The sequence below is a fragment of the Cyprinodon variegatus genome, unplaced genomic scaffold, assembly GCF_000732505.1.
Source record: "Cyprinodon variegatus isolate N-32 unplaced genomic scaffold, C_variegatus-1.0 Scaffold287, whole genome shotgun sequence".
In the NCBI taxonomy this organism is placed as follows: domain Eukaryota; kingdom Metazoa; phylum Chordata; class Actinopteri; order Cyprinodontiformes; family Cyprinodontidae; genus Cyprinodon; species Cyprinodon variegatus.
Window position 1 is genome coordinate 783,259 of NW_015150740.1, and position 14,040 is coordinate 797,298.

At 35.9% G+C, this 14,040-nt stretch overlaps 1 protein-coding gene across 1 annotated transcript; it reads left to right on the forward strand.

Moving 5' to 3' along the window:
- Positions 1-2,352: 2,352 nt before the first annotated feature.
- On the forward strand, positions 2,353-13,822 carry LOC107090274 (rho-related GTP-binding protein Rho6-like). The gene is made up of 5 exons (XM_015383573.1): positions 2,353-2,744; positions 3,220-3,307; positions 8,839-8,948; positions 9,043-9,177; positions 9,278-13,822. Exons 1-5 carry the CDS (start codon positions 2,625-2,627, stop codon positions 9,521-9,523), a joined length of 699 nt encoding a protein of 232 aa, XP_015239059.1. The 5' UTR covers positions 2,353-2,624; the 3' UTR covers positions 9,524-13,822.
- Positions 13,823-14,040: the final 218 nt, after the last annotated feature.

The following is a 14,040-nucleotide window of genomic DNA, read 5'->3' on the forward strand; positions in this document are numbered from 1 at the left end:
CTGTAAAAAAAAGAAAAAAAAAAAAGAAAAGAAAATCCTAACTGATTGAAAGGCATTTTTGCAACTGATCATGATGTGATGTGGCAAATTACAGGTGTGTATCAAGTCTACTGAGGTCAGTCACTAAAAATAGCATAATTTGAATCCCTCTTACCTCTTTAAATGTGAATTTTAATCTATTTAATCACCAAAGTGTATGTTTAAACCACCTTACATACAAATTAAATGTCTCACCTAATGTGGCATAATTTTTTTTTTTTACTGAATGTAAGTTTCTTTTGAGATATATGACTTTTTAGTTGGCGACATATATATATTTGTTTCTAATGTCACTCAGGGTCTAGCAGAGAGTGTGCCTTGAATATTTAAAATTAGGCAATTAACAAATCATTAAATTACTTTATTAAACTAAAGTTCTTTTTTTTTCTTTTTGTAGTCATGTTTTTTTTCGAGTTTAACAGTTATTCATTCATAAAATCACAATATTTATAACTGTCCCTGGAAAAAACCTAACCCCTGTTTCATAAATTATTCTTTATGTATAAATGCAATGGTGTATAATCCTTAATAGAGTGTAAGCATGAATTTGGTGGAAAGTGCTTTGGTGCCTTGCTCTGTAACTTCACAAGTAATTAAATCTCTAAAGATAATCTTAAGATGGTTAGTAATTTTACACTTTTCAGTGAAGACAATAAAAATAAATTTAAGAAAAGTTTGTTCAACAGTGTTTACTATTCATAGTATAGTGCCATTAAGCAAAGCAGAGAGGATGTCAGGAGCTTCACATACTTTTTATCACCAGAGGTCAGCAAAGAGCTTTATTCTGACCCTGTTTAAGCAGCATGAATATGCATATGGAGGACAGATCTTGCCATAATTAAAAATAAATACATAAATAAATAAATGCTCCCAAAATAAATAATCATACAATTAATTGCCCCCAAAAATACAATAAACAAATAAATGTATGTAGAAATTAAATTATACTGTCAGACATATATATATATATATATAGATATATATATCTTTTAATTAGCTTCTTTGTTTATTTGCCTTTGTAATAATTACTTTATTTATTTATTGTCAGTTATATTCTTCAACTTAATTTATTTATTACTTATTTCTTTAAGTATTTATTTATGTGCATTTTATAGTATTTTTGTCTGGTTTTATTCTTCCTTTGTATTTTTTTTTACCCTATTTATTTCTTCCATGCTTTTTATTATTTGCATTTTTGGGGGGGCAATTAATTGTATGCTTATTTATTTTTGGAGCATTTTTTTGTTTCTGTATTTATTTTTATTTGTTGTTATGACAGGATTGGTCCTCCATAGACCATACATCAGCATCCAAATACAGATTGCTGTGGTGTGAGCCAACAGAGTTGACCAGGACAGTTAGATAAGTGTTGAAATGTTTTTTTTTAAATTGAGCGAAAGTCTAATCGCCTCCAATTGTTGAATGGTTGACCCTGAGAATTTACACAGGCATAATGGGAAAGTCTTTTGGGTGACGTAGGATGCAGGAGTTCGTCCTGCAGCTGGAGGGTTGTCGGTTCAAACTCCATTAGTTGTTGTGCCCTTGGGTAAGACACCTTACCCACATTGTTTATGCAGAATGCATCTGTCAATGTGCCAAATGTGCTTTTATGTCATGTAGCTGTTGTGTGAACTAAACATGTAGCGTAAAAGAGCAAGGATACGCTGTGAGACTGCAATCAAATATGGCTGATAAACTCAGTAAATTGTCTAAATGTGAGTTAGGCTGTCAAATAAAGTATATAAGAACAGGCCTTATCAATGTCTTTATAAATGATATATAAGAATGGACAACATCTGACCAAAAGTTAATTCTGAATTTAGCTTCTTAAAATGATGAGGGAACATCAATGATTGGTCAAAGACACATGTTGTAGATCAATTTCTAACACTTTTTAATTTCTAACTGTGTTTTCTTATTGCAAAGAAAGACCTTGCAGCTTAAGTGACTATGTTATCAAATTTTCACGAATTAGGTCAATGTTTTAAATGCTAAAATGATAAGAAAAAGTCATGTTTGTTTTAAAACTTTTGTTATGACTTCATGTGCCTTGCTTGAATAAAACGGCATCAATAAAACAGTCCACATACTTAGACTGTTTTTTTTTTTTTTTTATTAGAAGCTAAATGTCATTAATTAGCTTCATATCTAGATTTAAACTGGCTATAATATTAAAGTTATAAACCTTTTATTTAATCCAATATATATGGTTAACAGCTGGGTGTACATTCATGAAGAGGCTCCTCTTATTCATTTAAATATAGCTTTAGCTTGAGACAAATATGATTTAATGTGCAGTTCAGGTCATTTAGGCCAACATGTTAACTAGATCAATGACCCTGCAGCTATGCTAATGATAAGGTGAACTTCTCATCGTGCGCGCGCCTCGTGCGCGCAGCGCGTCGTTCTGATTGGCTGCTGCGACGCTATAAAGACTGGCTGCATCCAAGACTCCTTCACTTACTGACTGAAACTAAGCTGCTGCAGTCCCAATAAATTCACCGCAGAGTCATCTTTAACTCTCAGCAGGTTGCTAGGATTACACACTCTCCATTTCCCCGGTTTGAATAGCTTATTTAGTCGCAATGAAGGAAAGAAGACTCCAGCAGCCTTTTGTGGCGAGATGTAAACTGGTGTTGGTTGGGGACGTTCAATGCGGTAAAACAGCGATGCTGCAAGTCTTAGTGAAGGACTGCTACCCAGAGGTAAGATCCTGCTGCACATATCATTAATCATTAAGAAAGGGATTAGGCATCTAAAGGTTTGTGTTTTTAGGTCTCTGTAGAAGAATAAAAATTAGAAAGTCATACTGCTGTTAAATATTCAAATTAATTATGTAAACGTCATTCCTTTTAACCAAAACAATATTTGGATTTAAAATTGTTGTTTATAGAATATAAATATATTATTTTATAAAGCATGTTTATAGAAGCCACATTATTTAACACAAAATCCTTTTTACTGTGAATATTTTCTTAAGCTATTGATCAATTTATGAAAAAAAATAAAAATATATATATGATTAAAACACATATATAGTAATAAGTAGTTTATTACACAATCCAAGCCATACATTTTATAAAAATATTATTATTATTTATTTATTTTTGCAAGACTAGATAGTGATGAATATGTGATGAGAATGATTCCTAATCCTGCTTTTAACTCCTCCACATTCAGACTTATGTCCCCACTGTGTTTGAGAACTACACGGCTTGTCTGGAGCTGGAAGACCAGCGTGTTGAACTCAGTCTTTGGGACACATCAGGTGAGATTCACATGCTCCGATATTTTTGGTTACATTTCCTAAAAATGGTTTTTGTCAAAGACAAGAATCTCCATCTTTAACAGTCTTGTCAGCTCTGAAGCTGAGCAATCAGTTAAAGTGTTCAGGCTGAGAGCTGTATTGATGGGTTGATGTCTGCAATTTGTTTGCCCTCCCAGTAAGATCAGCCATCCAGGAGCCAGGGGAACCATTACCAGTGTAAATACAGCAAGGTCTCATTCTTTTGTTTTAGCAGGGCGATAGTCAGGTCTATTCAACCAGACTTCACTATCTCCCTGCCTCTTTGTCTTTTCTGTGTGGATGCAGTTAAAGATCTATGTAAAACTGCTGAGGAATCTTACCTGCTTGTCTGTGAAAGGCAGACAGTTTAGATTTTAAGTTCCAGACATTTTTTCTGCCCATTTTAAAATTCCATGCACTAAAATGTCAGTTTTCTGGCCACAAAAAAGCCCTAACGTTATAATTTCCATTAAGCTTAGATATCTGCCATAGTTCAATTAATAAATAGTCAAACCAATTATTACAAGATGTACAATTATATTTGATGGAGTTCTAGTATCTTTTATTTATTTGCTGAACCAATCGTTTAAAGAGAATATCATAAAATTTAGAGTATTGATGCAGCAATCTTTGTGTCAGAAATAAAATGTTCCTTTTCTTTTGTTATCCAGTGATCAAATTTATGTTGTTGTCAGTGACCCTCAGTGCTAATTTAGCATGTTGATTTAGCATGTACAAAACAAAAAACTAAAAAACTAAAAGAATAATTAGCTGCCAGTTTATTGTTTATCAGGACAGACCTGCAGATCAAAGGCAGATCAAATCTATTCTCTGTTCATTTGTGCTCAAAAACAAACAGTTCAAAGGAACCCCACAATTTTATTGTCTATACATGCATCACCCTACAATACATAACTGATGCACATGTTATTAATTTAAAGTCCAACATAGATTAGGAATCAGCATAGATTTAGATCAGTAAAATATTGAAAATCTTTAATTTTCTTGATTAAGATCTGCTTTTATAAAACATCTTCTACAACAGAGATATTCAGTTTTTTTTGCAGTTTTTTTAGGTGTAGTTTGATAATACTAACCTGTGAATACTGTGACTTTTATGTATTGGTCAAAACTTTAATAATTTCTTAAACAAAAAAAAGTTGTTGACCACGTCAAAAGAAGCTTTCCTTTCTGTTTTGTTTGCAAAAAGACCTTTATGTGTAGTTCTAAATAATGTGGGGGAAAAAACAGTTTTATTTCGTTAAATATAAAGTAAATGTAACTGGGATCTCAAAAATGTGCCTTTTGCATAAATTAAATGACCAAATGTGCTTTTGAACAGTTAAAATAAAAAATAAAAACATACTGTAATTAAAGGCTGAAACGGCATATATAAGCAATCAGTGTGAATGGCTTCTAGGTTTCTGGTTCAGTAGGTGAGCAGATAAACTGCATGCAGCCCAGTGACCTAAACACACTGAAGAAATTATGTAAATGAAATCAATAAAAAAGGCCACCAAGTGCAGCAGCGAACCTTCTTTGTTCCAGTGCTGGCCTGCGTTGGAGCCTCAGGCTTGGTGTTCAGAGGAAGTGAAGTTGTGCCAGTTGGCCTTCAAAGTGGTTGTTTCACAGCCGAGCGGAGGGGATGCCTCGTCCATACAGGGGGTGGAAGCCAACCATGGTTCTTATGTGTGTGTGTTGCTGTGAACAGAAGGCACAGGCAAGGGATACTGAGAGATAACATGCTTGACCTCCATGCTTATGTAATACAAAGCAGCCTTGGGATAATTTAGGTTTGTACATTTGTCTCCCACGAAGGAAAAACTTATCTTGACAGTCCCTCATTCTGGAGGAAATGTTGCATAAGACTGCTTTCCATTGGTGGAAATAAATAAACATACCTTTGCTGCACTGCACTTAGCCCTATTACTTCTTATTCTCTTCATGTTTACGATTGACCTGTTTTAATAAAGACTTCTTTGAATACTAAATATTATTTTCTTAAAAAATATAATAATTATCATTTTACTATGTCTTATTAAAACTCTAAATGTCCTTTTAGCTCAACTCAGAGTCTCTAATAAAACTATCATTTTCTTGTCAGACGCTTTAATAGAAATCATAAAATATTAATAACATTAAATTATATAGGGAGCAAAAAAGGAGTTAGAAACAACTATTTTCTAAGTTCAATGTTGAGGCCGCTACTTTTAAGGAAAGTAATAGTTTTGTTTTGATTGTAATAAAGTTCTTTTTTTTTTATTTGTTTTGTTATTCCAATTTGACCTGTTTTTTTAAAAGATGTCTTATAAAAAAGACCGATATTACTCTTTAAGTCTTGCATTTAAGGTAAGGCTCTTACTCTTTCAGGAAGTCACACAGACTAATGACAACTGATCGTATAAACTGCAATAGTCATGCTCAAATTTATTATTAAGATGCTTTGAATGAGTTTATAATTTAAACTCTGTAATAATTGTATCTTCCTTTTAAAGCTAATTTAAAATCTTGTTGAACTGCAGAGCTGTGTAACATCCACTGCTTTCACACACATTGTGAATTCACCTCTGCTTCTAATGAATGAATCAAACTTAGATTTTGGTCATGTGTTCTTTGTTCAAACAAGCCTTTTAAATGATCTTATACTTTTATTGTAATTCTTTTTATTTAAACTGTGTCAAACCTTTGGAGATATTAGAGTATGTGGGATGAGCTTTTAAAAAAGAAAACCTTTATGTCCAGGCCGGACCAATTCTTGTGATATTGGCATTTGTTTGGTTAATGTATTAGATAATTTTTGACGATCTGGCTTCCAGATGATGATGAGAATTTAAGACTCCCAAAAACCAGAGGTTTTCTCTGAGGCTCCCTGCTCTGTGGAGATGAGAATAGTTCAATCTGAGTTCAGTCAATAACAGTGAAGACATGGGGGTTCCTTCCCTCATCATCTAGATCTCTACATTTGGATTGCCTGCATTGATGCAAAGCCTCTTTTTTTCCACACTAAAGCAAACAGTTTGCCCCACCTTAAGCGTGTTTGGATTAACAGGGAAGAATGTGCTTGTTTTTCATGGGTATGACCCTTATATTCACCTCAGCTGCTCAAGACATAGTTTTAAGCAAATAAACAGGCTTCTTAATGGTTGAGGACCCATTGCACATTGCTAAAACAAAGAAACAAAGTAGACCAAGTGAACTTACTTACTAAGTTTAGTTCCAATAGTTCCCACAGGATTGACAAATAAAACACTAAACAAAACAACCTTTTTTTTCAAATATAATTTTGGACATTTATTTTAAAATGATCTTGGTTTTAGTATCTTGTGATGTACTTCAAAATTTCTTGGTGTGCAAAATAAATAAATACATCAGAATCTCCCTTAATAGGCAATCTGCTTTGATTGACTTTTGTTAAGATATTTTGTAGATGACACTGTTTCATAAACTACAGACTTTTACTGTATTTGTAGATACTTATTGATGTAGAAGAAAATGGCTCTATAAGCATAGTTTTATTTTACCGTACTTATTTATTCTAAAGATGGATCATTTCTGATCCATGTAGATAACAAGTATTTTATGGCCAATTCGAGTTCTAATGGAGAAATTGGAAGTGACTGATATAATTCTTGGCTAGCCAGAGCTTTTTATTGGTTAGAATATTGAAATCATATTTTCACACAAGGACAGACAGAAGTAGGAGATTTTTCTTTCTAAATACAAAACATAGCTGGTATTTTTCTTATTTTCCCCTCAGTCAGAGCCACACTGATGAGTGCAGACGGTTTGGTCTCTTAGCACTGCTAAAAGCATCGTGCATCTTTGTGTAAGGGAGCGTATTTGTGTGTTCAGGCATAGTTGAGGTGCTAATGTGTGGGAGGCGGCAGGAGCTAGAAGTTGTGTCCTCTTTAGATCCGTCTGCCTCCTCTTTCTCAAGTCTTACATCACCTCAGATGGCTATATGGGGTACCGGTGTCGATTCCCACAAAAAGAACAGAAAAAATTATTGATGGATGCAACTTGTGTAATACATCCTACTTTGCAAAGTGAAGGCAAGAATGAAGAGATGCTATATTAAACCTGGGGTGTAAAACATTCGACTCCGTGATTGTTGGTTGGTCTTGCTAATAGAAGCATCTATTCTTGCCTTAATTACACCTTCTTTTAGTTGCTTCTTGTGCACATTTGGCCCCGAAGGACCGGACAAGGGAATCAAAGCTTGCTGTGGTTGTGTAGGTAGTGATTAGGTGGTAGAAGGAAGACAATAGAGAGCGGACATCCTGCCAATCTGTTTTTAGCTCTGGAACTTGTTCTGTTTATAGACATTCAAGAAGAATCTGTTTCCTTCATATTTTACTTTCTCAATACCTGAGGGGGGGTACGAGGTCATTTCATAGAACAAACTTATTTTGTTCTAAAAAGTGGACACAGCTGCTAAACAAAAGGATGTGGAGTGTAAGTAAAAGGTGTGTTTTTGATATTACTGTTTTACGAAAACCTTTTTTTGAGTTACTCCTCTGCTTCAAAAAATTTAATCTCAATGTTGCTGTATGTATAGCCTTCGATTGTCATCCATTTTGGTGACAGCCTCACAAGTAAATTTATCAAGCGAGCATTTTATGTTATAGACTAAGCCAAATTAGACATTCAGGTGTTTCACTCCAGGATTTAATTTCTTTACTCCATTAAACGCTTGCTTGACCAGAGTGCATTGTTAAAGGACTTAACTGTTACTTTTGCATGGAATTGTGCTTACCTCTACTGGCATGCATGGATATGCATTGTCTAGACTCAAATGGACTTTATGCCTACCTATTCTGGTGTAGCCGTCATGTTGAAAGGGAAACTCTTGCTTGAATCAGCGGTTTCTTGGTGCGTCTAATAGGATTTCTTCCTGGATTTTCATGCTCTATCCATCTTTCCTTCTAATTCAACCTGTCTCAGAAGCTCACCCCATACCATGACTTTTTCAACACTGTGTTTCACATGAGTAATGTTCAGTTTAAATTTCAGTCTCATCCTATGAGAGCACTTTGTTCCATTTGTGTGCTGTGTCTCTTGCACGGCTTGGGACACACATTTCATCTGTGACACAGATCAAAAATAGCTCTGACTTACTCAGATTGTGATTGATGCAGAGCCCTGTTTTAGGTGCAAAGCATGTTTTGTTTTGCTGTCCTACCATGCCTCTCAAATGATGGACTGAACAGTTCTTTACATCAGTCCTCAAGGGGTATGAATATGTTTACAAGGAACAGTGTTTGACGTGTTTTTAAATTTGCTTTATTTCAAATTTGAATCACTTATATAACACTGGTGGTTGAAGCACAGCTGAATCAACAAATGCTTTTGTTTAAATAGTATTTTTTTATTGATTAAGACATCCTACTATGTAGATACTAGAAATGAGTGAATAAAGATAATTATAGTTTAATGTTTCTCCATTCTTAACCAAATAAAAGCTCTAATTTGGGTGAATAAAGCCATGTTCTGACTCCTTTCCACCCTCTCAGGCTCTCCCTATTACGACAACGTCAGGCCCCTCTGCTACAGCGACTCAGACGCGGTGTTGCTATGCTTTGACATTAGCCGACCAGACACAGTAGATGGTGCTCTGAAGAAGGTATGAGCTGCGGACATTCCTGCTAGTTGGCATCTTTGCTTAATGATCAACCAGCTTTCTCTGAATCAGTAACCCTGTTTGTTTTCTTTTGCAGTGGAAAGCAGAGATTCAAGACTTCTGCCCAAACACTCGAATCCTGCTTATAGGCTGTAAGACAGACCTGCGAACTGATGTTTGCACACGCATGGAGCTGTCCAATCAAAAACAGGCTCCAGTCTCCCATGAACAGGTACCTTTCCCATTGTTTCCTCTTACTTTAAAACTCTCATAAGCGTATTGTTAACAAATAGTTCATTACCTTTTAAGAAATACACATCTTCGTTTTGTAGGGTTCATCTTTGGCCAAACAGCTCGGTGCCGAAGCTTATCTGGAGTGCTCAGCCTTCACTTCAGAAAAGAGCATCCACAGTGTGTTTCGTACCGCCGCTCTGGCCTGCATGAATAAACTGCAGCCTGCCAACAAACCCAGCCCAGTCCGCCGCCTCTCCAAAAGACTGCTGCACCTCCCCAACAAGACAGATCTCCTCTCCTCCACCTTTAACAAGGACAAGTCCAAAAGCTGCTCCATCATGTGAACAGAGCAAGGAGCGTGATCGGAGTACGGGAGGAGATAACAAGAGAACACTTTTCTAGCGGGTTCAGCCGAGGTTCGGGGTGTGCAAGAAGGAGACAGAGAGAGCAATCATCTGGATTTCACAAACCTTTAAACTTTTTTGCAACATTCTCCTTCAGTTCAATTACCACATTTTCTGCAGAGAGAAACTATTTGAAGTGGAGTATAATAATCCTGTGTAAAATGAACAACATGCACTTTATTTTTCCCCACATCAAGGTTGTTAAGCATCAGTCTGTACCTTAGCCTGTCCACGAAGGAATATACAGTTATATACTCTCCATTTAAAGCTCTGGTGGCAATACTGTATCCCATCCATCTCTCTGTCTGGATGTTAAAGGTCACAGCATGGCTGAGTGAAGAGAACGTAAAGCCTAAGCACAAAGCTGTATCTGCAGAAACCTAGCAGAGGATTAAAAAAAAAAGGCTCCTGATGATATGATCCCTGTAACCAGACCCCTCACCGTAATACGGTTTTAAATTAAGGTTGACAGCAGAATAAAATGATATGTCAAAAAGAGGCCATTTTCAGAAGGCAGGGCAGAGTGGGTGTCTGGAGATCTGCAATGTGACTCAGCAGTACCATGAGCCAGAATATGGGAAAGGATGGATGCTTTGTCTTCTGTACTTCTAGCATGTCGTCAGGTGGCTCTATCACCCCAGCAGCCTTATGTGTTCCGTAACATTAGGCCTTGATTTAAGTGCTGTCACTGGGAGGAATGGTATTTCCAAGTCTGTTCCAAAGTCAGTTTCTTTTTTTATTTATTTTTCTTTCATTTAGTTTTTTTTTTTTTGGATAGATCGCACCAAGAAAGCGAAATTATTTCCAAGCATGAAGTCTGAGCTGTTTGCATTTGGGAGCTACCCCTCCTTATGAACAGTTTGGGATATTTTTTTTTTTAGCTTGGATCTGCAAATACGTCCTAATTGTTGCTTACAGTACAGTTTCCTGAAGGTCTGCCCAAGGAGGATTTTACTCTGCTGAATAATTAGTCAAAGTCCCAACAATGAAACCAAATGAAATATAATTTTTTTTATTTTCTGTATCCATCACTCTTTTCATCCTCTACATAATGTAGGATCCTGTTGCTAAGAGAGTATAGTAAATGTAACATATCTCATTATAACATATATAACATTTGATCGTCCTTAAAGACATAGTATCTAAATCTGTTAAAATATTGTGATTGAAGATTCTCTACAATCCTGCTAACATTTGAAAAGGTAGCATTAGCCATAACTTACAGCAATGAAAATCTCAAAATGATAGAAGAGCCCGTTTTCTTACCTACTTTAGCCTTCCTATCATTTGCTAAAAGTCTTGGTTTCACTCTTAGCATGAAAGAACTGCAACGTTAACTTGTCCCTTTTATCTCAGTGCTTTGGTACTCCAACTTTAGATTAAAACACCTCACTTAAATCGCAAAACGTTAAGTTTTCTTTCTGCATTAACAACTTTCACACCAAATAATGTGGCTATTTAGCAGGTAGCTATAATTAGGTATGACTGGCCAGTCATTGTTCAGTACCATGCAGTCACTTGTGTGGTGACTGTTTTTTCACCCACCAGTTTTCTTGCTGTATCTCTGTCCTTGAGCAGCTCATATCTTTTGCGTAGTTGATGACTTCTTATTTTGGATTAGTTGGTCCCAGATGATATAGCTCACTACCAAGGCCAGAGAGGACATCTACTGTCCTAAAAACTATTTTACAGGAATGTACAAGAGACAAAAATATAAATCCTTTATTGTCCCACAATAGGAAAATTCACTCTCTGTATTTTACCCATCCCTTCGGAGAGCAGCGGGCTGCCACAATTGCCGCCCAGGGAGAAGTCCAGGGTTAAGGGTCTTGCCCAGGGACCCAGATTGGCAGTCTGTGGGGCTTGAACTCAGAATCTCTGGGGCTCAAGCACAATGCTATAACAACTAGGCCACCACTCTCCCAGTTTACACTATTATGCACTTAAGTTTGGATCCATGGTTATTTACTGATCTTTGGGTTATTTACACAGGAAGTGGTCGGCCATCAATGATCTTCCTGTGAATCCTGGTAATTAAAACATTTTTTCAATCAATATAAGTAGTAAAATATGTTATATGTGTGGACTGCACTATAGATAGTTCCCACAAGACCAGACCTAAAGTAAATGGCTCTGGGAATGTGCCATGTGGATAGGATATTGGTAAAAAGACACGTTATTTGAGGCTTCTTTAAAAAGATACAAAGTAAACCTGGCTGTTATTGTTAAAGATTACAACCATATTTGCTATAATCAGTCTTATATCTGTATATGATCTTGATTTATTGTCTGAAAAGTAAAATGAGGGTAAATTAATCACGATATGAACATAGCATTAGGATGTAATAATTTGGCACTTTTGTTATACACTCTTATGTCCATCCTGTTGGATGTATCTTTATATTTTTAAAGCTACTTCTACATGTTTTAAACATTTAACGTTTAATATTAGTAAAGCGATCAAAGAAAATCTGTGCCACAATTGATGGCTTGTGTTTTCCCTGGATATTAGCTGGCCAACCTTTATCGATGCTCGATGCTTAGTTCCAGTTTGCTCATATTCATCTTTTCTGATTCTCAGTATGTTAATTGATTTAATTATAGTGTTTTATTATCGTTTTTTTTTTTTTTGTATCTTTCTATGGCATTGCCGCCGTTGTGTTGCGGTGCACCGGATGTGGCGCCATGTGGGAACTATCTATTATAGTAGTGTAAGTGAAGCCAAGTATGTTTGTCTTACACTGACATACTAAAGAACAATCACAGTGGGTTGTTGTAGTGCATCATTACTAAATCTTCTGTTTAAATGTATGTATTTCTACAAATAACCTTCTAACTTTTAAAGCAAACATCATAAGAGTTTAAAGATTCATGATAGTGTTGTATAAACAATGGGGGTGCTTTGGGATCATGACATTTTTAGGATTCAGACATTTGCTCTGGAATATGTCCTACTCTGATTAGCTGTCTGCTATAGTCTCTGGGACCAGTGTTGGAGGGTAAGAGAGTTATCTACTGCAGGAGAAATTATTCATTATCTACAAAATCTTACTTAATATTCATCTGGCCAAACTTTTTTTGTTGGACTTAAATGTGCTGAACTCTTCTGAGAAGACAACCTGTGATTTATGGAAATGAAAGGCACCTTTCGGGATTTTAACGAGACTTTAGAAGTGATAAGGATTCAGATATTTAAATGAAACCGTGTTTTTTAACTTAAACGTTTTAATAACTGCCAAGATTTTTTTTATATTCTTTTGATTTCCAAAGAAAATTAACCAGCACCACATTTAGCTCTTTTGTGCACAAAAAAGTTTGTCACCCCAGTACCCAAAAAATTGCTTTTTAGCTACAACGTAACCATATATTTAATGTAAAATTCTTTGTTAACATGACACTTTTATATGTGTGATCAGTCTTAATCCCTGGGGAAAAAAGACATATGAATTGACTCCTTTGACTGCATTCAGGCTGGTCCTGTCTGTTCTTTATTTTGTTTATGGTCATCACGAAAAGCAGAAGACCTGCTAGATGCTGTGCTCATCGTTGTTTTCACTGGAGTCTCCTGCCATTAAGCTGTTGACAGCTTGGCTAATGGAGGACTTGATGATTTGTAGGTCTGCACTGGGATGCATGGCAATGTGCATAACGGTGGAATTCAAACTGTTGCCTAGCAACAGTGTGAGCAAGGGCCATGCCTATATCTCTGACGGGGGAGGCGGGGAGGGGTAATGACTTTCATGGAGCACGCCTCACCTTTTCTTTGTAGCATTAGACTGAAACGTAAGCGAAGGTGAAGGCTGCACCAATCAGGGAGCAGCAGACTGCTTCAACTTTGAGTTCTCTGGTTGGGAAGACCACCCAAAGCCAATTGGTAGCAGTCTCAAGTTTTTAAAAGTGATTCTTCACATCTGCTGCATTGCTTACTGAACCTCTTTGCTGTCTGGAGCTTCCTAATGTCCCAGACTGGTCGCAGTTTCTTAAATATAAATACACTGTTTCACTGTTCCTTTGGCTTGTTTTTTAGGTTTTTTTTTGTACATAATCTTCACAAGTCTGTTTTACTCTTGCAGAGGAAAGTTACCGAGGCAAAACAACATGCTTGCATGAGGTTGCCTCTAAAGGCTTAAGCTATTAACAAAATTCTGTATTTGTTATTGTGTTTAAAAGCTTTAAGTGAATATGCCTGGATTTCATTTACAAGTGTTTTGTTCTGTGATTAAATCAATTAAAAAGAAAAATTTGACAAACATATAATGAAGTCAAGTCCATTTATATCTTGCAGATATGAATGCATTTAAAAAGAATGAGAATGTATTCAAGAAAATAAAATTTTACAGTAAGTTGAGGCACTAAAGTACGTCTTTCAGGTAAGGCCAAAGTAGGTTAGAAACCTCTCAGAAACTTTATCTAAGTGGAACAAAAGGCTATTTTGGAGACTTGATTGAATTCAAGGC